The sequence below is a fragment of the Ambystoma mexicanum genome, chromosome 11 (assembly GCF_040938575.1).
Source record: "Ambystoma mexicanum isolate Mex_15411 chromosome 11, UKY_AmexF1_1, whole genome shotgun sequence".
Taxonomy (NCBI): domain Eukaryota; kingdom Metazoa; phylum Chordata; class Amphibia; order Caudata; family Ambystomatidae; genus Ambystoma; species Ambystoma mexicanum.
In genome coordinates, this window is record NC_090934.1 from 1170450942 (window position 1) to 1170473845 (window position 22904).

Sequence of the window (22904 nt, forward strand, 5' to 3'; positions counted from 1 at the left end):
TTAAACAAGCCAATAACCAGAAATGTAACACTGGGCATGTTTTGTTGACTGTGCTCCTCATGGTGAGTGGGTTCTGGTGCCTGCGACCCCATTTTAACATTATTTGCAGCTGGGGCATTTAAATTAAAGTTAATATTGACGCTTCGAGCACGCTCGCCCCTATCCCAGTTTCTGGGTATGCCCACTTCCTGCATCCACTAGCCATCTGCCTCTCGTCCTGCCCAGCATAACCTAATTGGCATAAGGAACACTTTAGTCACCCCCCAGGGCAGCCCCTACCCGGGCAGCCTCGGCCAAGGGGCACAAGGCAAAAGGCGGCTCCTAAAGATGCAGCTCCACTCTGTTTGCCCGTGTTCGCCTGAGAAGCCTGTCACAGTTAACTAGGAGTGACTGATAAGGTAAGCATGGCATAGGCGGGAAGTACAGTCATGAATGCACTCTATCAAAACCCTACCAATCTTATTACCTATTATAAATATAGCCTATTTGTCTAAAGTATCTATATTTTGCACATAGCCTAATTGTGTTTTTAGCCCAATTTGTGTAAGCCATATCTCACACTTAGCCTATATGAGTAAAAAAAGAACTTCTCCTATTGACCAATATCATACCCTACATGCATTTAGCCCAGTTGCGCCAGTGGGCCATATTCTGCTTTTGCCCCAATTGTGTCCGGTAGCCATATTCTGCTTGTGGCCCAATTGTGTCAGGTAGCCATATTCTGCTTGTAGCAATTGTAAGGACCAGCCATGCATCACACTTAGACTGTGAAGTTTTGCCCTGTGGCACATTACGATAGATTTGTGAACATCAGCCATGCAGCACTTTTAGATAGACTGATGAACATTAGCCATACACCACACTAAGATAGATTGTGAAATTAACCAGGTGTACCACTAGATAGAATTGTGAAGATTAGTCATGCGCACATTAGATCAATGGTCTTCAAACATTTTAGGCCTGGGCCGCCTAAACCTCCCCAAGCAAAATGTGGGCAAGCTGCGCCCCCCCAAAAAAATGCCAAATGGACATTAAGTCCAAATGGCTATAAAATATTGAACGCCATCACTGCACCCTACTCCCAGTAGGGTCTCTGGGCTCCCCCACCTTCTCCCATCAAAGTCTCTGGGCTCCTTCATCCCACTCATACCCAGTCCCTGGGCTCTCCCCACCCCACCACAGACCCTGGGCTCACCCCGCCGTGCTCCCACCAGTATCCCATGGCTCCCACCCATCCTGCCCCCACCACAGTCCCCGGGCTCCCCAACCCTGCTCCCAACACAGTCCCTCCAGATATGCCTTAGCAACCGATCGTAGCAAGGGAACCCAAACCAATGAAGTGGGTTTCGGGGGGTTTTCCCCCTGTGAATTTTTGTAAATAATGGGGTTAAAATGTTTCATTTTAGAGCATAATTTAAAAAATAAATGGGTAAAAAGCCAAACTATTTGCAATTGGTGCTGGGAGGCCTAGGGGGCAGGCGTGATATTTTTATACTGGACATCTACGATAGATGTTCAAAACAAAAATACCATCCCTGTCCCCTGGGCTCCACAGTGCCTCAGAAGGAGAGCTGATTTTGGCAGGTGGGTAGGATGATTGTGCAACAAAGTCATTTTTAAAATGCCTATGTTGTACAACCCTTCCACCCCCCACCATGCCCCCCGCTCGCCAAAATCATCTCAAAGGACCAAAACAAACACACACACACACACACAGCAATCACCATCATTCACACGAGCACCCATCACCATACACTCGCTCAGAACACAAGCATACATGCATCCATACTCCTGCAAGGCTGGTGAAGCAAAACTCCCCCCAGCCTTGTATGGATCAGTGAGCATGTGGGGCTGTGGAACTGAACTGTCAAGGGGAAACGGTTTCCCCTTGACAGTTTGTTAGGGAGAATTCTCCAGAATGGCTCATTTCCATTACCTACTGAGTCCTACAGCAGCTTTGCTGGATTTCTAGGATTTTTTTTTTCAGCTGGTAAGAGTGTGAGGCTTTTTTTCCCACTTTTACATGTGTTTTGCTGAGTGTTTAACATTTTTGTGTTCATAGACTGTGGAGCTTCACCTACTCCATAAGCATCATCTGTTTACTTTGTGTCACACAGCACCTTTAGTGCAGTGACACAGGGTTGTCTTTTTCAGACTTCCCACTTCAAACTCCATTTTCTGGGACTCACTACTGTCTCCCAGAACATGTAAAGTTGCCATTGACTTTATTAGTCTTTTTAAATCCACAGACCCAGTACAAACTATCTTTCATAGAGTACTGGAAAGGGTTAATAGTAATCCCTTTTTGTCTGTTTCTCATGGAACATTATTTCCCCTTTCTTTAAGATTTGGCTGGTGGTAGTGGTATCTACCATATTTTTCATACCGTGATCTATGAAAATAACCTTGGTACTGTTTTAGGCTAAGTTAGTATCCTCCAACTTTAATCCGCTGTACCACATTTACTTTTATTTGGTTCCGGCTGGGTTTATTCGTCATTTCTTTTTGTAAAGGTTTTTCTCGTGTTTTACTCTGCGTGCCAAACCAGGTTTGGTTCCTTTGTTCACCGTCCCTTGGCGGGCTTCTGCACAGAAGCCCTCCTTAGGTGCCTGAGAGTCTGGGTAGACAGGATGTGAGGGAGGGGTTTTAGGACCCCTGCACAGGGTTCCCTTGGAAACCCAAGTCGCACTCTTGCTTGAGTGGCTAGATGACTGTCCTGCCAGGACTCTGGGACTTGAAGGGCAGAGTCGCCACTGGATCGAGAGAACTGAAGAGAAGCTGAAAGAAGAGGACCACTACCACAACTGAACCTCCCAGTGAAGCCCTGCTGCGGTCTAAATCTCCAAACTTCGATGACAGAGAAGATCTGCAAGGAATCTACTTCCCTTGAGCTGGTGGAACCAACCAGTTTGCCAAACACCAAGCAATGCCTCCCTCCCCTGGTCGAATTTGCTGTGCACAGCTGCAGTGAGCCGGATAGCATGGAGGACTGGACCCTGTTTGGGTTTTAAGGAGCGTACCTTTTATTCGTTGCTTTGCTCTGCTGCAGGTTTCTTTCCTGGGCAGTGCAGGACCCTCCAGTCTTCCTTCTTCGTGTCAGTCCGACAGTCGCATCAGGAACCGTGGGCCTGCAGGATCTGCCAGGAACTTCTGCATCAGCTACAGCCTTCTTCTTCATTTAAGGTACTGTTCTAACCCGGTTGTTCGTTCCATCCGACCGCAGTGAAAGTGTTAGAAATCTTTCGCCAATCCAAGGGCTTTTCCTTCTCTACTCTTTTAAATAACTTTTCCTTCGACCAACTTTGTTTCTAACTCTTGGCAAAGACTTAACCACAAACTACTCTGAACTGTGAGATCCTCTGCAAAGACTCTGAACCATTAACATTGGCCCAGGCCTATTGATTTGAATCCTCACTGTAGCAAGCCTTTTCTAAATTGCTGTGCCTACTTACTTGTTGGTGTTGCTTAATTTTGCATAACCTTGTCTTTCCCTCCCTTTTTAATTGCTGGAGTGCCATTTTGCTCATACTTCATTTTGAGCTTAACTTGTACAGAATTGGTTTGGTGTTGTGTAGTATATTAAGAGTGTGCATTTTCTGCTGCTTTATTTAGTGAACTGTTTTTCAAATGAATGTGTAAATAAATGTATATTCTTTTACTCAGAAACCTTGAGTCAGTGTTTGTTTGAACCATAGTAATTACTGTCCTTTGTGTAACTTCTGATACTGCTCTCTTTACTCTTGAGATAAGTCTCGCTGCTCAGCCATCGCTACGACTTTACTGTGTAGTACAGGCTTGTACCAAAGGTGAATTTGTACTTGCACTTGTAGTCTTAATTGTGTGTGGTGTTCCCAAAGAGTACTGCATATGATTCTGCCTAACACAGTTAAGCGAGCCCAGGAGCACTCCCTTAGCGTGAAAAAGCTGATTCACTTGGCTGGCTCCTCGGCTCCTCCATAATGGGTGAGGGGGCCACTGGGTCCATGCCCCCTTGCCCATTATGGATGAGACGCCAGGCTCGGACTGGCGTATAGAGCAATGCCCAAACCAAAAATACATACTAGTGTGGGGCAGTTTTTCTGTGTCAAAATGGGCAACTTTTTTGCCCAATGTGGGCCAGTTTGATGAGTTACTTCACTATGCAGCTAGTAGTTTGGACCATTGTTGTTGAATAACTATTCTTTAAATATGACAATTTGATTATGTTTTAACAAAAAACACTACCTTTGGTACTATTCAAATAGTCTGTCACTAAAGGAATGAATGCCATTTGCAACTGTGGGCCACTTTTTCATAGGTGCCTGAGACAGTGTTATGCACCAGTCCGACCCTGTGAGCCGCCCGTGCCCAGTTCAACCATAAAATAAAAATAAAAAAACGTTTTCAGCGCACCCCACAGTTTGTATGACCTCTTCATTAGATAGAATTGTGTAGATTAGCCACATACAAGAACTTGTACCCAATGTACTAACCACCCCACTCCTGCTTCCTCAAACACCTAAATACTATACACGCCCACTGGGCTAGCCAAACTATACACTTACACACACCCAATACAAGAAACACACACTTACAACAAACAAACCCGAACACTGGGCCTTACCCATAAGGATACAACAAGCCAGTGCGCACAACCTCAAATACCAGTCAATCTGCACATAAAACGCACAGACACAACCCAACAAAACAAACAGTCACATAGAAATAACCCAGGCATTGGACCTTACCCGTACGGCTACAAGTCAGTGTGCACAACCTTAAATACCAGAAAATCTACACATAAAACAAACACACACCAAACATAACAAACAGTCCCATAGAAACATCCCAGGAATGGGACCTTACCCGTACAGATACAACAAGCCAGTGCACGCAACCAACCATCGGCAAACCAACACACATAGACACAAGTCACTCCTGGTTTTGGACCTATCCTATCACTCTACCTTCACTAACCAACCCCGTTCCTCTTTCTTGCAGAGCCACATGAGCGCCTGGCACCTGCCTGGGTGGTAGCGGTGTGCGGTATGAATCAACATAACTTGAACATGTGACTACCTGCACCCTGGTGGTGACGGCTCTAAGTCACAACAGATGGCAAGCACATTCCTGTTGCCTCTTATGTACATCAATGGTAGTTTAATAGTATAAGGGAAAGGTGTGGACGAATTGTAAAAGGACCACTGAAATGCTATTCGACAGAGCACATCAGGTTTTAAACGTCGGGCGGGTACGTCTTCTAGGTTTTAAATGGCAGGGGGGCACTTCTTCTAGGTATCGGCACTGAACCAAAGGTGTCTTTTTCTGGTTTCACCACTATCACCAGGTTCATACTGGCCTATAGGGCAATAGGCCCATGGCCGAACCAAAAACGCAAAATGCTTGTGTGGGCAAGTTTTTTTTTGTCCAAGTGGGCCACTTTACCAGCCAATATTGGGCCAGTTTGATTAGTTATTTCACTATGCGGCACAATTTTGACCAGTGTTGCTGAATAAATATTCTTTAACATGCACAATATGCATCACATTTTATTTAAAAAAAACCTCCCCCTTGAGTATATTCAAACAGTGTCACAAAAGGAATTAAATGCCATTTGCAACGGTTGGCCACTTTTTCAATGGTGACCGAGACAATTTTATGGCCCAGTCCGCCCCTGATTATCACCCCCAATCCACACTTGGCAACATACCTGGACGTAAAGTAAGTTCAGCTGGACGGGGTCTCTAGAGTCGACATTTTGGTCTGAATAAAAAAACTTGCGTCGAAGCAGCAGGGTTTCATTCTCGTCCACTCCTTGCTCTCTGAATGTCCGACTGTGATCGAGCCAGTTTACTATGGAAACAATATCAGACAGTCAGCCACACGCTGCAACGTATATTCAGGACAGACTTTCAAAGTTTTAAGCTGTCCGATTTTCAGTTTCATTAAATTATCAGCTAGCCAAACATTTTCAATCAATTTTTTTTTAATAAATTAATTTTAAATATGTCTAATTATGCAGAAAGTCGAGGTCATACTTTCTTTATTTTAACAAATAAGTAAAGAAAGGAGTGTATTGCACTGCAAATGGAAACGGCTATTTGCGTATCAAAAAGGTCCTCCATTGCCTCACGGCCACACCAAAACCCTACCCTCAGTTGGAAAGCCAGTGAATCGATTCTGGCCTCCTGGCTGTAAACTGAGCCAGATGCACTTTATGTTAGTAAAGAAGGACAAGCTTTCGCCAAAAACACACATTTATAAAATGGCGATGATCTCGATGTTAGTGAAAGAAGCATTAGTCAAGGATTAAAGGAGAGGTAGGTAAAATCAACAAATGTTGAGGTGGGGGCCTGGCCGGCAGGCAGTGGATGAAGCGGTGAAGCTCCGCAGCTCCTGCTCAAGGCCACACTAGACTCGCAATTAATTCTGTTCTGAGAGCACCCCGGAGACAGAGGCTAAAGGACCAAGTGTCGGATGGGCTCATGCATTAGACTTGAATAGCAGCGGGCAGTAAAAACCCCGGGAATCCCTGCACGCCGGCGAAATCGGCGAAGTGGTGCGCAAAGGAGGTGGAGACGAGTGAACTACGCGATCCGTGGAAGGCGTCCTCACTGAACACCAGCGGCCTGGACTTCAGGTGGGACGTCCGGGAGGCGCTGTGATCACAGAGGGACGGAACAGCGGGACGGAGGAAGGTGAAGCAGGGACAGAGAGGCAGTGCCAGGTGGCGGCAAGGCATGACAGAGTAGCAGCCCCTAACGAGGGAGACAGAGCACAGCATTGACACCTGCGGCCGCGATAAGGTGAGGAGCGGAGCGGAGGAAGACGGCAAGCATAAGTCGGGATGGAGCAGTCGCTCTAACGGACTGCATCGACCGGACAACCTGTGGCAGACCGGCAAAGCTAGGGGAGAGCAGCAGTGTCCACAACACTGACGGACACAGCAGCGCAGGATGGCGGCGCAAGTGGGTTAGAGAGCAGCAGGTGAGACAGAGAGGTCCCCTTGGCGACACACTGTGACCCGGACGCCCCAATAGACATAAGAGCTGTGGGCACCTATATAAGGCTGACTGTAAGGAGGCAGACCCCATGAGAGGGAGCCCAACACGAGGTGAGAGTGAGGGGGAAACAGCCATCTGGGCAGAAGGAGGACCCAGAGGATTGAGGAACATAACAACACTTGGGATTATTGGAAGAGCTCGACAAGCATAAGGAGCAGCAGTGCTGGGATCAGACACAGCAAGTGGCATAGAGGAGTTAGCCTGACTCACCAGTGGTGCTAAACGGCCAGGTGAAGGAGGCTGAGGCAGAGGAAGGAACGGCGGAAAAGGGTGGCCGAGGTGCACAAAGTGAGGAACCACCACATCATCGAAACCAGCATAGATAGCTGGGGGGCACGCTAGGGAATTGTCCCAGGACACTAGGTGAACGTCAGGAAAAGGGGAGAGCATAGACCTCTGGGCGGAGGGAAAGACGAGTGAGACCAGTATGGAGAGAAATTTGCAGTGGCCTCCTCGCAGCACGTTGGGCCCTGCTGGCAACCCAACTCCAAACAGTCCAAGGCATTGGTGAAAGGTGACACCATGGCGAAGGGCCAACAAAAATCGAGGATTATGCTGCCCCCAAGCATAAGGTGATTAAAGTGTCGGAGGGGGAGAGCGACACAGCGGGAACAGGTGCAGAAAGGGGTGAAGGTGTAACACTGGAAGGATTTATGGCAGAAATTCAGGAATCTAGAACATCTCTTTAAGGGAAAACACTTGAAGTAGGAGTGGATGTATCCCTGCTACGACCGATCTACATAAATTCAGTGAAAGGGTGATGGAGGTGGAACAGTGGGTGGGCACGGTTGAGGATGATCTAGCCAAACTCAAGAACCAGGTGCGCAGCCTTGTTGGGGCGACACGAGGGCTGGAGGTGAAAGCAGAAGACTCTGAAGGCTGATCTCGCTGAAACAACATTCGCCTGGTGAGGGTCCCGGAGGGTCAGGAAGGACCGTGCACAGAGCTGTACATGGAAAAACTGATTCTGAAGACCCTGTGGCCGAAAGGTCTATCGAAGCTGTTCACAGTGGGGCAGGCACATAGAGTACTGAGCAGAGTCCCACCCCTAAGGGGACAGCCCAGAGCAATTGTAGCCAAGCTGTTAAACTTCAGAGACAGGGACACAATACTACAGGTTACACGCAGAACTGGATATATCGAGGTGGAAAGCGCCAGAATTTTGATCTTCCTGGACTTCACGCAGGAGGTCCAGAAACAGAGGAAGTCTTTTGATTCGGCTCGCTGTAGGCTCAGGGAGTTGAACTTACGCTATATGACAAACTTCCCAGCAAAACTAAGAGTGACAGATGGAGGCCGTTCCATTCTATTCATATCCCCGAAGGCACCATGGGACTGGCTAGACAGGTGAGAGCCGAAAGGGATGCCTCAGGCGGGTGGCGATCATCAGCTGAAGGAGAAGGATGACAGCAGCCACCCGGTGGAGAACTGAGTTGGGATGACGAGGATGGTCAAGAATTAATTGTACGGCTTGAAGGGGAAGGGGGGCAATGCTCACTGGAGAAAGTGCACAAGGGTGCATAGTGACATACAGCTGGAGCGGGAAGAGGATCTGGTCACCCCCCAAAATAAACAGGACCCCTCTACCGCACTGGAAATGAGATGTGGGATGGAGGACTGCCCCTGTCGGAGCAGGTTGAGGGAGAGAGAGGGGAGGCGGGAGGGAAGGCTAGGGGGGACAGGGAAGTTGGGGGAAAATAGAGGGGAGGCAGGTTGGGAATGGGGAGTTGGGGAGAAGTTGTTTGTTTACGGTATGGGGAATTATTGGCTCATGGGTTATGGGGCAGAAGGATAGGTGCCATGGAGGACAGTCTCAAAGCCGCAGCCAACCTAGGTAGATACAATATAAGCAACGACATAGGCACATGGAATGTGCGAGGATTGGGAAGAATGGGAAAAGAGCTAGGGTGGGGCAATATTTGAAGCGGCATGAAATACAGCTAGCACTGCAGGGGGCGGACTTGAGGACTTTGGAGTCTAGGTGGGGGGGCAAAGTGTTCGGGTCCTCATATTCGACTTATGCGAGGGGAGAATAGATATGGGTGGCCCCAAGGATCCCCATACAGGTAGAACGCACACTGGGGGACACAGAGGGGAGGACAATAGCCATAGTAGGACAATGGGATGGACAGGACATCTGTGTGGTAAGTTCATACACTCCGAATGTGGACAACAAGGCCTACTTCACCTCAGTGATGGCAATGACGGGTAGCCATCGTACTTGGCTATGCATATGGTGAGGGGATTTTAATTGTGCTTTGGACTCGGACCTAGATCGAACGGGGAGAGGGGGACCCACAAAACCATAGGCGCGGACAACAGTGCAGCAGGTAGCAGCGAGGCTTGATTCAGTGGAACTATGGAGGGAGACACATTGGTCTGAGAGGGGATATTCCTACCACTCAGGGGTTCATGGTTCGTACTCCACGCTGGACTACCTATTTGTGGGTACGGAGTGCTTTCACCGGTTCACTGGCCCCGCAATATTTGGACAGGACCCTGTCTGACCACTCCCCATTGGTTGTTAGGATGGAGGCAATGCAACATGAGCCCCGATTGAGATTATGGAGGATGAGTCAGGCGTTACTGGGAGATGTGGCTAATGCAAAAACGCTGAGGGAAGCCATTGCTTCCTTTTATATCCCAGGCAGTGGGGGTCAGGCGATCACTAGATAATTCCATAAAAAAGCTGGTGGGGGAGATTAGACAGCTGGAGGTAGATCTAACGGGGGGCAGCAAGTGGGGATCTACTGGCAGAGAAAATGAGTGACCCTCGAGAGGCCTGGAATCATTTTGATCGAGGCAGGTATACAGAGCGTGTACATGGGGAAGAGGACAAGGTGGGCCGGCTCCTGGCATGGTAAATCAATCGGGAGAACTCAGGGAGGAACGATTACTCAGATACGGGATCCGGCGGGTAGCTTGGTATCATCACAGCAGAAGATAAATTAGGTATTTCAGGGATATTATAGGCAACTGGGCTCGACGGAAGGGAGCTACTCAGATCAGGCGGCCTCAGACCTTTTAGATCTGGTACGAATGCCCAGATTGGAAGGGGAAGCCAGAGAAGGAATGGAATTGCCAATAGAGGAAGGGGAGATACTAGGAGCGATTAACACGACGCACGCTAACAAGGCTCCGGGGAGTGATGGCCTCCCGGTAGAGTTTTGCAGGACATTCGCAGATATTTTAGTCCCCCAGCTGAAGAGGGTTTATGATCACGCGCTCCAGAGAGGTTCTCTACCAGAGTCAATGAGGGAGGCAGAGCTCACGGTGCTGCTAAAAAAGGAGAAGGACCCGACACAGTGTGCCTCATACAGGCCCATTTCCCTACTAAACGTGGACTCGAAGATCCTGGGGAAGGTGTTGGCGTCTAGGTTGGCGGGAGTAGCTTCTAGCTTGGTACACCCGGATCAATGCAGATTCATAGGGGGGAGGGATACTGGCATGAATCTACGTAGAATGCATCACGTGATGGATCTAATTAAAGACTCACATAGAGAAATGGCGCTGGTGGCACTAGACGCAGTCAAAACATTTGATTCGCTAGAATGGCCATGGTTGTTTAAGGTACTGGAGGCCTGAGGTTTCGGGGACGGGATGTTGAAATGGCAATGCCTGTTGTACAACAAACCCACTGTTAGAGTAAAAACAGGTGGGTGGGTATCGCTGGGATGGACTCTGGAGCGGGGAACGCAACAGGGGTGCCCGGTTTCTCTGATATTGTTCTCCCTGGCACTAGAACCACTGGCAAGGTACTTTAAAACATACATCTCAGAGACGGGAATCTGGGCGGGGGGTGGCTCACAGCATCTCGCTCTGCTCTGCTGTAGACGACCCACTGGAAAATATGCCAGTGATCTTGGAAGTTTTGGATAATTTCCATAAATTGTCGGGATTTCAAGTAAATTGAGAAAATTCATTGGTATTCCCACTGGCAGGTCTCAGGGAGTGGAGAGTTAAATATCTCCCGGATTGGGGATTCCGATGGGAACAGGAATCCTTTGAATACCTGGCGATTAGGATTTTCCACGAAGTGGAGGAAACATTTGTACTTAATACAGGGAGGGCACTCTCACATATTGGAGATGGGGCACAGTTCTTGAAAAAGTTACCCCTGTCGTTGATGGGGAGAGCCGCGCTTTGCAAAATGGTGGTTCTCCCTAGCTTTTGTACTACTTTGCAAATATCCCTTAAGTAATCAAGAAAGTATTCTTTATAATGTAGGACAAAACACTGGGGCAGTTGCTGTGGAACACAGGGTGAACCCGGGTGGCTATGCAAACATTACGCCGCCGACGGGAGGCCTCAATATGCCAGACTTTGAAATGTACTTTATGGCGGTGTAGCTGCAGGCGATAGCGCACTGGCAAGCAGCTGCGGATGGGGAAGTGGCAGGGTTGCTGGGTGGGATTCAGCAGGAGATGCAGGGTGTGGAGCTATTGTGAGGAGACCATAGGGGGTATAGGGGACACAATTGTTTTCAGAGTGGTGCAGGCTGTATGGGGGAAGCTATTAGGGAAGATGAGGGCAAAGGGTTATATAGCAGTGAACTACCAATCAGGTTTGACACCATCATTAGAATATAATTAAAATGTATTGGATTCAGGACACTGAGGGAACAGCACTGCACCACACTAGGAGACTTCTTCGAAGGGAGCAAATTGCTAACATTCGAGGAATGGAGACAAACATATCAGGTGGCAAGCGGTCATTTCCTCATGTATGCCAAGGTGGTGAGGGCCCTGGCTACGCTGTGGAATGGTATACCGGAGGAGCAGGAGGTAAACCCGCTAATGCAGACATTATTAGATCTAGGAGAAGGTGACAGTAAGGTGTGACAGGTGTATGGGGGCCTACAGGCAATGAGAAAGGATAAGGAGTTGGTGGTTAAGGGTAGGTGGGAAAGGGACTCTGGAGAACTCATTCTGGAAAAGAGGTGGACACAAGTGTGGGAACAGGTCAAAAAGGCATCTAGGAACGCACTATTCCAACTCACCCAATTCTATTATTTACACAGGGCATATTTGACACTGGAGAAAATGCATGTGATAAACCAATCCGTGCCCCATACCTGTCCGAGGCGTGGGAAAGATCACGCCGGGTTCTGGCATATGGTTTGTACCTGCCCAGTCGTAGGAGGTGACGGAACGATTGAACGTTTTGGTGGGAGGCAGGTATGACTGTACACATGAAGTATGTTTGTGGGGGCTTCTACCGGGGTCAAAGAGGTATAAAAACCACAACAAAATTTGCACGATTTATGTTGATCTTAGCCAAACGGCGGATAGCGATAGAATGGAAGAGGCCCGCGGGCCCGTCAGTGAGGCAATGGCTTCAAGTTGTACATAGATGGGGCCTGGCTGAGGTGGACTACCTGAATAAACATAGGGACCCGGAGGGGGAAAATGTGTTGGTGATGGACTGGGGACAGTTGTTGAATGAACTGACATCCACCCAGGACTTAAAACCTCTGTGACTCGGCTAAATGCCAAAACTACAAATGTGGGAGAGGGAGGGGGAGGGAAGACCTAAATTAGAGGGCAGTGGTGTCTAACCTGTGAAGTGCTATCAATAGGTATAAGGTAATAATATTCCTCTATATATGGTCGCTGTATATAATGTCACCGGGAAAAGGTTGTGGCAACATTATATAGGTGACCATATATATAGGCACAGGGGCAGGCAGGGTTGCGGGGGCGTCCCCCACTCCCCATGAAAAATAAAAAAGGGTTTGGAGGTTGCAGGGGTGTCCCCCGCATGCTCCATGTAATAACGTCCCCACTAAAAAACAGCAATTTTTCCACGATTTTTTTTCATTTTGCATGGCAATATTTTTGAGGGGACATGATTGCATGGAACCTATCAATATACAGTATAGAGTCAATGGCTACCCCTTTTCATAGACGTACAGGAGGTGCACCTAAACTACAGTGGTGCTAGATTAACATGTGCTAGCACAGAGATCACAAGAGGAGGATATAGCCTAAAACAAAGTTTAATTTCATGTACTGCTGTACAAATAGCAGCACATAATCATTGGACAATGGTTACGTACTGGTATTTGTACAGCAGTACATGAAAATGGACCTTCTTGTCATTTAATTGGCAATGTCGCTTATTGGTTCTACTTGTATTTTGTATTCTGCACTCTGTTATATAGGTTTGTGCTTATTTTTAAATGTTCTCTAATCAACAATTAAACTTTGTTTTACACTATATCCTCCTCCTGTGATCTCTGTGCTAGCACATGTTAATCTAGCACCACTGTAGTTTAGGTGCACCTCCTGTACATCTATGAAAAGGGGTAGCCGTTGACTCTATACTGTATATTGATAGCCCTCCCTTACCCTCCAGAGTCAGGCCCCCGATACAAAAAGGAGGGTCCCTTGCCCCCTATATACTACTTAACCTGTGAAGTGTGCAGAGACGACAGGGGCTGTGGGAAGCAAAGTTGGGACGAGATGGCACTCAAGGGCAGAAGGAATGGGGGGGTTGGGATGGGAGGAGGGAGGGAGTTGGGGTAGGCGGGGGGCAATGTTGTGGATGGGATGTTTAATTGTTGTAAGAAAAACGTAATAAAGAAATATGAAGAAAAAGAAAATGTTGAGGTCGTATGATCTAGTTTAGGACATTTTGGCCAACAGGGGAGTGATACCACTGCTGCTTTGGTTCCCCGCTTCTGTCACATTTCTCGTCAAACCATATGTATAGCCTAGTCCATCTAACATTGTTTGCTCATGTGACTTACTCGTCCTCTTCTGTATCTTACAATTGCTTTTGTTTTCTTTGAGGATTTTAATTCTATAATGAACGCTGGTCTCACCCCCCCAACTCCACATCGACAATGCCTCCCTCTTACAAGGCATCTTACCGAACTCCCTCAAAACATAATTAACTTAAAAACTACTCAAAAACCAACATTGCACCCAAACTATCTCTTATACTATCGACATATCACCAGCCTGTTGTTCATAGATTCGAGAAGACAGTTCCTAAGAAACCCCTGGACAGGTTTGCGCAACACAGGCTAATTCATGACTAGCAGTCTGGTGTCAGACCCCAATGCAGCACAGGACAGCAGCCATACTAGTTATTGTCAAAGCCCTCCTGATTATGGACAAATGAGACTCTTGCCTCCTGGGTCCTACTAGACCTTTCCATTGCCTCCAATATAGCACATCATACCCAGTTGATAAAACTATTATTAGTGGACAGAATGGAACTCACTGTCAAAGTACTCTACTTTTTCCCCGCCTACTTATCTGATAGACAACAATCAGTCAAAACGGGTTATTTCAGATCAGAACTATGCTGCTCGGGGTCTGATGCAGAGTCCCACTGGGCTCCATCCTCTTATTTGTGTAATTATACTTGTAGCTTCTAGGATCACTCCTAACCCACCATGTCTCCCCACTAACCTAAACCTTCACCCTCTCTTTCAGATCCGCAAGAGCACCTGGAGACCACACACATGGCAGTGAAGCACGGTATAAATCCCAGTAACATAAGATTCAGGCCCATCAATGTGCAGTATGGGTATGAAACACAGAACAGTTCACACCTCATGGACCACCTCAACCATCCAAACCTTTATGACAAGCGCATACTGACATACATCGCATTAAAAGGCTGTTAACACCCAAACATCAGCCTACATTACGACCAATAAATCTGGGAGTCACACCATCTCCAAGCCGGATAATAAGTTAGCCCACATAAAGAAAACAAGGAAAAAGACATTCTTGATTTATGCCCTAGCCAACTGGAATAACATTCCAGTTTCAATTAGAAAAGCTCCAACGCAGTTTCGGGTGAGGAAAGGACTAAGGACTATGCAATGTTTCCAAAGTTATCCTGAAAGTGAAAATACCCAACTCTCACTTGTGAGAACCAGTCCCTGCCTTACGCTACAGGCCATACCCTTGGATATACACCTTTTTCTAACCATTCTTGTATCGTTGTATAATGTTCTGTTGTCCCCTAAACAGTTAGGTTTGCAATGCATAAAGCTAGTTACATATTCTGAAGATTATATTTTTGAACTTACCAAAAAGTGCTACTAGCCTGGTGCAGCTTCCCAGCAACTCCACACTGGTCTATAGTTTGTGGAACATACGCAAGTCATAGTGAATTCCAACAAAGCATCAATACAAATCACGAATACCTATTTTTCAAATGGTAGCCATCCTTTTAGGCATTGGCTATTAATTGGCCTGCAACTCCCTAACCAAAACACAGCCTCCTGGCTTCTGTGAGCTAGTTTTCATCTGCCATTTGTGAGAAGTACTCCCCCAGCGAGTCAGGTCTGCGAAAGAACGCACAGAGCATCTTGCCGAAGAGAAACCCCAAATTTGACATGTTCACTTAAAAACAAAGCATTATCAGAAACACTGTTGCAAGAAGCCCGCTCAGAATGCCAGAGGAACATGGGGGAGAAAGACTCCAAATCTGTGGACCAGGCATATAAAAGCTTGGTCCCAATCCCCCTGAAGCCAGCCCATGACCAACCAATTAGAAAGGAGAACGCTACAGGACTTGGCGAGGACCAATATGCAAGGAGGGAGCAAAACAGACCTGAAACGGGCCAATGGCAGAGAGAGACAGAGTGAGAGAGGAGGGTCAGCTTGGAACTATAAATGCAGGCTGTCTCAGAGCATAGAGTCAAAACAACCTGGAAACCCGAGGAAAACAGATGGAGGAGAAGCCAGTAGGGAGCAGAAGAGAAGTTGTTGCAGGGAGCAATGGGGTCAAGCCCTGCACTGGTGACACAAAGCCCCTGCAGCAAGAATGGCCAAACACTGTGCTGTTGATTAACACCTGCACCGGTAAGCTCAAGACCCTGGAGGAAGAATGGCCCAAACCTAAACTTGTGCAATCAAAGACCCAAGAGAAAAGGGCTCAGAAAGCTGTGAAGCCAAATACCCAAGAGAAAAAGCCTCAGAAAGCTGTGAAGCCAAAGACCTTGTACCAAGAGCAGGTCTTATCTGTGATGAAGAAAAACTTAATTTCAGGTGGATACCGATCATGACCTGAATAAAGTTGGCCCTGCCCCCATTGCGGCACAACAAATTTCCCTTATGGTTTTTCTTTTAACTGACATTTCTCCCGTGTGCTCTGATTTCTGTCTGCTTGGCCGCCTGATGTGATTCTATTGTTGCATAGTGCTTCTGACCCTCTGCCCGGCTATCCTCTGGTTCCTTCCCCCCTTGTTTCTGCCCTCATGGTGCTCTCTGTCTCCCCTGTCTTTTCTAACTGCTTCTCCATCGCCTATCCTCTGTCTCTCACAAGCTCTGGATGGAAGAAACTGTTACGCTCACCTGATATCCACCTGGGCATCTGGAAGGCTCTGAGATCTGGAACCCTGGATGCATAGTTGCCCAGTGCTGAATAATGAATCTGCAATTACAGAAGGGAGGATTTGTGATAACTGTCTCTAATGGGTGAATCTCCCACCTCCCTCTGACCGATCCCCTTCCCACTGGGTTTTTTCTCACCTTAGTTATTTGTAGGGTGAGTTATCCAACCTGCGTTTCTTGTGCAGGGGCGCTTGACATTTGTTGGTGAGCTGCCCGAATTGCTTCACTGGTTCAGTGCGCCTTCTTGGGCCCAGGCCTGCTGTGACCCCGAATCTGCTGGTATGCAGGTAACTTTGTTAATTGTTAAGTCTTTGTTCTGTTTATGATGGGAATTCATTAATGTCTCTATCTCCTTCTTTTCAGGTGTGAAGGTCTTGATGCTGACGTGCCGGATGTAGATGCACGTTTTTAGGTAAGAGAAAGCGCGAAGCGCGGCGCCTTTATTGTCTTTTAAAGCTAACCTCTGTTTTCTTCTTCTTCTCCTCACAGGCCGCTGTGGTGCTGCGAGTGCGATGAAAAACTGGCCCCCGGAATCCGTTAAGGTAAGTAAAGCGCTGTGCGGTTTAATATTGAAAGCAAACCTGAATATGTCTCCTTTTCCTTTGCAGGATGTTGCTGTGGTGCTCCGGATGGAAGCGCAGCGTAGCGCAATGGAATTCAGGTAAGACTGATGGAATTAGTTGTTTTGGAAGCACGCGCGTTCTAATATTGTTTTTCCTTTTCTCATTATTGCAGGTCGCGATGTTGGAGCAGCAGCTGTGGAAGCGGTTCACCGGAAGTCCTTAAGCTAGTACTCACAGGTGAGTGATGTTTCTTCTTCTCTCAGTTTCCACAGATTGCAGCCCAGTTGAGATGCTGAGTGCTGGATGGTGTATTCTCAGGTAAGACAGAATAATCTTGTTCTTGTTCTTGCAGGACTACAGGAAGATGCTGAAGACCAGGAGCTGGACACGGTGAGCGTCATGCTGCTAGTTGCAGAATAATACGAAGCCTGTTCTGCAGTCAGGGTGTGGTTTATATAGCCCAGGTAAAGTAGTACCAGAGAAAGTAGTTCCAGGCCTTCCACACCCAAAACACTAGACCGCATGGCTTGGTTCTTAAGAACTTGGCTGTTTGGGTGCTTCCATGTTGGATTTAAATACCCATGTAGTCAATTGAAAGTAAGCCTGGTAAGTATCTCCTTACAGTATATGAGCCTGATGCCAGATGCACCAGGACTGGCTCCAGGAGCCTTTTTGCAGAAGTCTTGGGACCCTTAGAGTACCTGTGGGAGCTTGCTTGTGGCCCAGCTTGTGGCCCCTGACAGTGGTCATGACAGAAACTAAAAAAGGAATTCCCGAGTCCCAACCCTGGACTGCCAATCGCAGACACCAACATCAATGCTTCCTCCAGACAATCGCTGACATTCTCTTTGCTGCTCCTTCTTCTAACCTATGGATCCCCATATGGTCTCTGTCCTCTCCGCTTTCTCCTCCTCACCCATTACTGGTGGCACCAGGTGGTAAGTGCTCTTAGCTCGCTTTGCATCTTCCCAATGCACCATTAATGTCCATCATATTGGCACTATCATGGTCCAGGGCTCTCAGCTCAACCTCCTTCTTGACAGGCATTTTCCTTCTCTCTTCAACGTTTCCCCTCTTCTTCCACCACTCCTTCCCTCATCCCCTCTCCCCTCACCCCCAGTGGTGGAACTCCACCTCTGTGCCCCCCTCGCACATCTTTTAAAGGGGGCAACCAGCTTCACTTAGCTATCCTCAATTCTCACTCTGCTATCAAACACTGCTCTGATGTCTGTCACCTCCTTGAAGACCTTGACTTTGGCGTCCTTGTTCTCACTGAGACGTGGTTCAAGGCTGCTCTGTCACTGCTTTTGACACTTCTCCCTGAGGGCTAAAAGATCCTGTCCAATCCTAGGCCGTACCGGCCGGGTGGTGGAGTGGCTTTGATGTTCCCTGAGTGGATTCCTGCCTCCATCATCCCCACTCAAACCTACTCATCCTTTGAAAGCCTAGTCTGCAAGCTGTCTGTCTCACCTACTTTCTCTCTTCCTCTCGCTACCATCTACAGACCCCCCCGGACCGTCCTCTTGACTCTCCTGATGTGGCCACTGTTCTCTTCCGCTACCTCTGCAACACTCTTTCCCTCACCATCCTTCCCTCTGGCCCAACCCACTGTGCCAGAAACACTGTGGATGCTCTCATCTCAACAGACATCGCTCTCTCTAACTCTCTCACTACCCCTCTCTCCTCATCTGACCCCTCTCTCTTCTCTTCCCACCTTGACCTCCCCTGGCCCCCTGATGCCTCTTCCCACACTGCCAGTCTCCTTTGCTGTCATTTGACCTATGAAGAGTGTGTCAGTCACTGCATTTGCCTCGTCCTTCAACCCTCCTCCACCCCCTCCTTTAGACTCTCCTTCTGACTCTGTTCTAGCTAACCTCCATCTCTCTATCTCTAACACCCTGGACATCCTTGCCCCCGTCATGATGATCCGCATTAAGCCTGCCTCCAAAAGCAACTCTTGGCATGACTCAGACTCGGTCGCTTTGAAACGCAAAACTGCAGAGCGGAAGTGGCAGGCATCTAAGCTCATCCTCAGCCAAACTGGCCTGCCGCCTACTCCAAAGGCAATACTGTCTCTCCAAGAAGAGGGCTCATGTCTAACCCCGCATCTCTGGAGCCACCATTAACATGGCTGAACTCTTTAAAATCTGCATGGAACTTGCCAATCCTACCACAATCTCCTCCTCTCCTCCTCCCACCCAGGCTCTCTGCTCCGTACTGGCCACCCACTCTGGACATCCTGTCCACTCTCACCTGCTCTCCCCCACTCCTCCTTTTCTCGCCTCCTTTGCCCCCCCCATTCTCTCCTCTTTCCCATTGCACCAGATGAGATCTCCAGAGTTGTCCGCTATGAAAGTCTCCTCTAAACAGGTGCTCCCCTCCTCCTCCAGACCCATCAAGGACAACATCTGCTCTCTCGCTCCAGCTTGGCTGACCTCTGCAACCACTCATTAGCCACTGTTTCCTTTCCTCTACCCCTTAAGCATTCTCTTATGCACTCTCTCCTAAAGAACTGTCTGCTGACCCTTCTTGCCCGGCTAACTATCGTTCTATCTCGATCACCCCTTTCTTAGGCAAACTCATGGAGAAGCTGGTCATCCCCCAACTGAACCTCCAGACTGAAATGGCTGGCTGCCTCCATGACCACCAGTCTCGTTTCAGGGCAGCCAGAGGCATGGAACCTGTTTTCCTGAACACCCGTGAAGTCCTACTCTCTAACCTGGACTCTAACACCTTGTATGTTCTGATGCTCCTCAATCTTTCTTCTGCTTTTGACACAGTCAACCACTCCCAATCTCATAAGCCGTCTCCATGATACCCTAGGCATCATGGATGGGGCTCTGGTGTGGCTGACCTTCTTCCTTTGAATCAGACCTTCCCAAGTGCGAATAGGTCCTTTTCTCTCTTCCTCATGCTCTACCTGTGGAGTCCTTCATGGCTCTATCCTATCACCATGGCTCTTCAACATCTACCTGGCCCCTTTGGTCCACCCAATCTCTATATTCTCCCTCATTTCCTGTGTTACACAGCTCTCTTTCAAGTTGCCTTGCCCTATCTCCTTCTTCTGCTCCTCCTCCTCCTCCTCAACCTCCTCAGCCTCAACCTCATCCTCATCCTCTCTGATACCTGACTGCTATTCAGGCATGGTGCTCTGCCAATGATATCTGCCTTAATGCCAGTAAGACAAAGATCCTTCTCATTGGGATGCCTGTTCCTTGTTTCCCCCACTCTGTGGCCAGACTCCCTGGGTCCTCTCCCCTTACCCACTTGTGAGGCAAAAAAACATTTTTGACTTCTCTCTTTCTCTCCATATACCATGGACCTTGCCAAGTAGTCAAATTTTCAGTTGCATCTCCTCAGGGGCATTCTACCTTTCCTCACTTTCCCCAAGAAGTTCAACGTTTCCAGAGTCCTGGTGCTCTCTAGGCTATACTACTGCAACAACCTCTTCCTCAACCTGCCTCTTTCCTCCCTTCCCCCCCTTCAACTAATCCATAATAGCCTTGCTAGACTTATCCTTGACCTCAAGCTAAGGGACCACATCTCTCCAGACCTATAACCTCTCCACTGGCTCCCGGTGACCGCAGGATTAAATTCAAGACTCATTGCATCATCCAACTATCTGCAGGTCAAACGTTTCTCCAAGCAGAACGTGGGAGATAGATCCCTTTCCTCGGTCATATGATCTGGGGTTTCCAGGGCAGATAAGGACAGTGCAGTTATGTCCCGGTAGGTGCAGGTTGCCTGTTTTCCCTTGGCATACAAGACAACAAATAAAGAGGTCTTTGTCATCGCCCAAAATTGATGCCTGAGCCTAGTTTCTCCAACAATTCGGGCACCATGGACTGTGATTTATCATGCAAACCAGGAGCATTGCTGAGCTTGCAGGCCACCTCCTCTCAAATGGCCTCATGCACGACTAAATATGATGCAAGGAGTTACATTTCAAAAAAACTTCAAGGGGTGGTCGGGCATATGCCGCTCAGGGGAGCTGAGGATTTTCATGATGACTAAACAAGACGTAGATTTATTTCAGGGTCACACTAATATGAGTTGGAGGTTCTGGGCAGGTTACTTGGTTTTGTTGTTTATCATAGCCTAGTTTACTATCATGATTCTTGGAGTGTACCAATATAGCTCTAGCAAAGTACTGGCAGTTTGCATTTCTGTTATTTCTAGTCTGTTAAAGGGTCTGTTGACTCTATGGTAATTCTGGTCTGGCAATAGTCAAAATGACATTTGGTTATCTGATTCAAAGTTTAGGGAAGAGGAAAAAAATACAATGGGCCTCATTACGAGTCCGACGGTAACCGTGCTGGAAATTCCGGCAGGTTACCGCCAGACTCGTATTACCATTCCGCCTCCGTGATTGCCGGAATCACCGGGGCATTACAACCCTGGTGACCCGGTAATTCCGGAGGCGGAATTCTGTTCATCCCCATTCCCATGGAGTCCCATAGTCTCATACTCCTGCACCCTTACATGACCGAAAGGTCCCAATAGCCCAAAATGTCTGAATGAACCCCAAGCTGTGCTCCAAAGACCTGCGGCTGCCCACCAACTCTAATATTGTCCATGCCACTAACGGATGGGAATTGAAAGTATGAGAGGATGAGCGTTCTACTCCCAGACATGCAGAAGCTCTTTGAACACTGGCATTTGAACAGGCAAATCCACTGACCATGCCCTGGCCCAAATGAACCACAGCTCATCCGACCACCAGACAGTAAATACCAGGAAAGCCTGTTGAACTCCTGTCTGAAGAAAGGTACAGACAATCGTGGAGAATGGAGGGGCAGTGTAATAAATTGCCAGCTTCCATGTGCAACTAAAGAATACAAAAACAGGAGTATGTTGCCTCTGTAAAAGGCTCCAGTCCCCAAACGTATTACCTGGATTGGTGAATCATTCACTTGGCGGATGAGAGGTAGGATATGACAAAACAGCCAAGAGACAGTTTCTCCATAACGGGGGTTATTATTGAAGGGTTTATTCTTAGGTGTTAAAATACAACATTTACTGTGTTCTTTCAGTAATGGTGTAATAGAAGAAACAAATTATCAGTTTCACAGTCTCTTAGATCTGTCTCCTATGTACTTACATTGTAGCTTTGATAGCCCTTTTTCCAAGTGCTTTGAGCAACACGCTTTTGAATTTCTTTAGCAATTTCACCAGTGTCCAGATTTCTTTTTGTAGGGTCTTTGACTTTTATAGCTTTCTTTGCCCCTTGTCCTAGGGTGGTTGGCTTCACAGGTTTCCTGGTCACTTTTACCAGGGTCTTAGCATTCTTGGCCCCTCTTTCCAGGGATTTTGGCTTCAGTTTATTTATTTGTTTGTTTTGGCATTTATAGCCACACACCAAACCCTCAGGCATCTGGGCGCTAGTTACAGAAAGTGCAAAAGTCATTCTTCATAAATCGAATTCAGATTGGAAAATCACAAGCAAGTGTTATTGCATACATAGAAAGACATAGCCACGCCTCATGGTACGGGGGGCTACATCTAGTATACATGAAAGCAACGGTCAAATCCAAAAGGTATGTAATCTTTTACCTCTCTCTCTCTAGGGTCTTTAGCTTTACAGCTTTCTTATCACGCCATCTCTCTGTCATGGCTTACTGGCACATCCTCACTAGCAGTGATGGCACTCTTGTGAGTCCTTACAGTGGAGGTCTTCAATGTGCAAGAAGCAGTAAAGTATGGCACAAACACTAGACTATTGGTCTGGGAACTTGGCTCAAGATGGTCCACTTTAATTTCTGGACCTCCTCTGGCATTAAAGGGTTGCCTCCCCACCCCTTGCATCAAGTGTTTTGCAACGTTTCTGCTTGCTTTATGTTGTGTTCTTTGCTTGCTTGTGCTTCAGAAGTCCACATGCCCGTCACTTCATTTTCTTGCCTGCTCCTGCATATCGCTGCTCCAGCATTACTGCACTCTGC

General features: G+C 47.7%; 1 protein-coding gene across 11 annotated transcripts in view; it reads right to left on the minus strand.

Annotated features, from left to right (window-relative positions):
- TLN2 (talin 2) overlaps positions 1–22904 on the minus strand; it is a 7472684-nt gene that overhangs the window by 6882715 nt on the left and 567065 nt on the right. For all 11 annotated transcript variants that reach the window (XM_069624483.1, XM_069624482.1, XM_069624486.1 and 8 more), the window contains one exon: positions 5690–5832. In XM_069624483.1, the coding sequence (XP_069480584.1) occupies positions 5690–5832 (143 nt within the window). The remainder of the gene's footprint in view (positions 1–5689; positions 5833–22904) is intronic.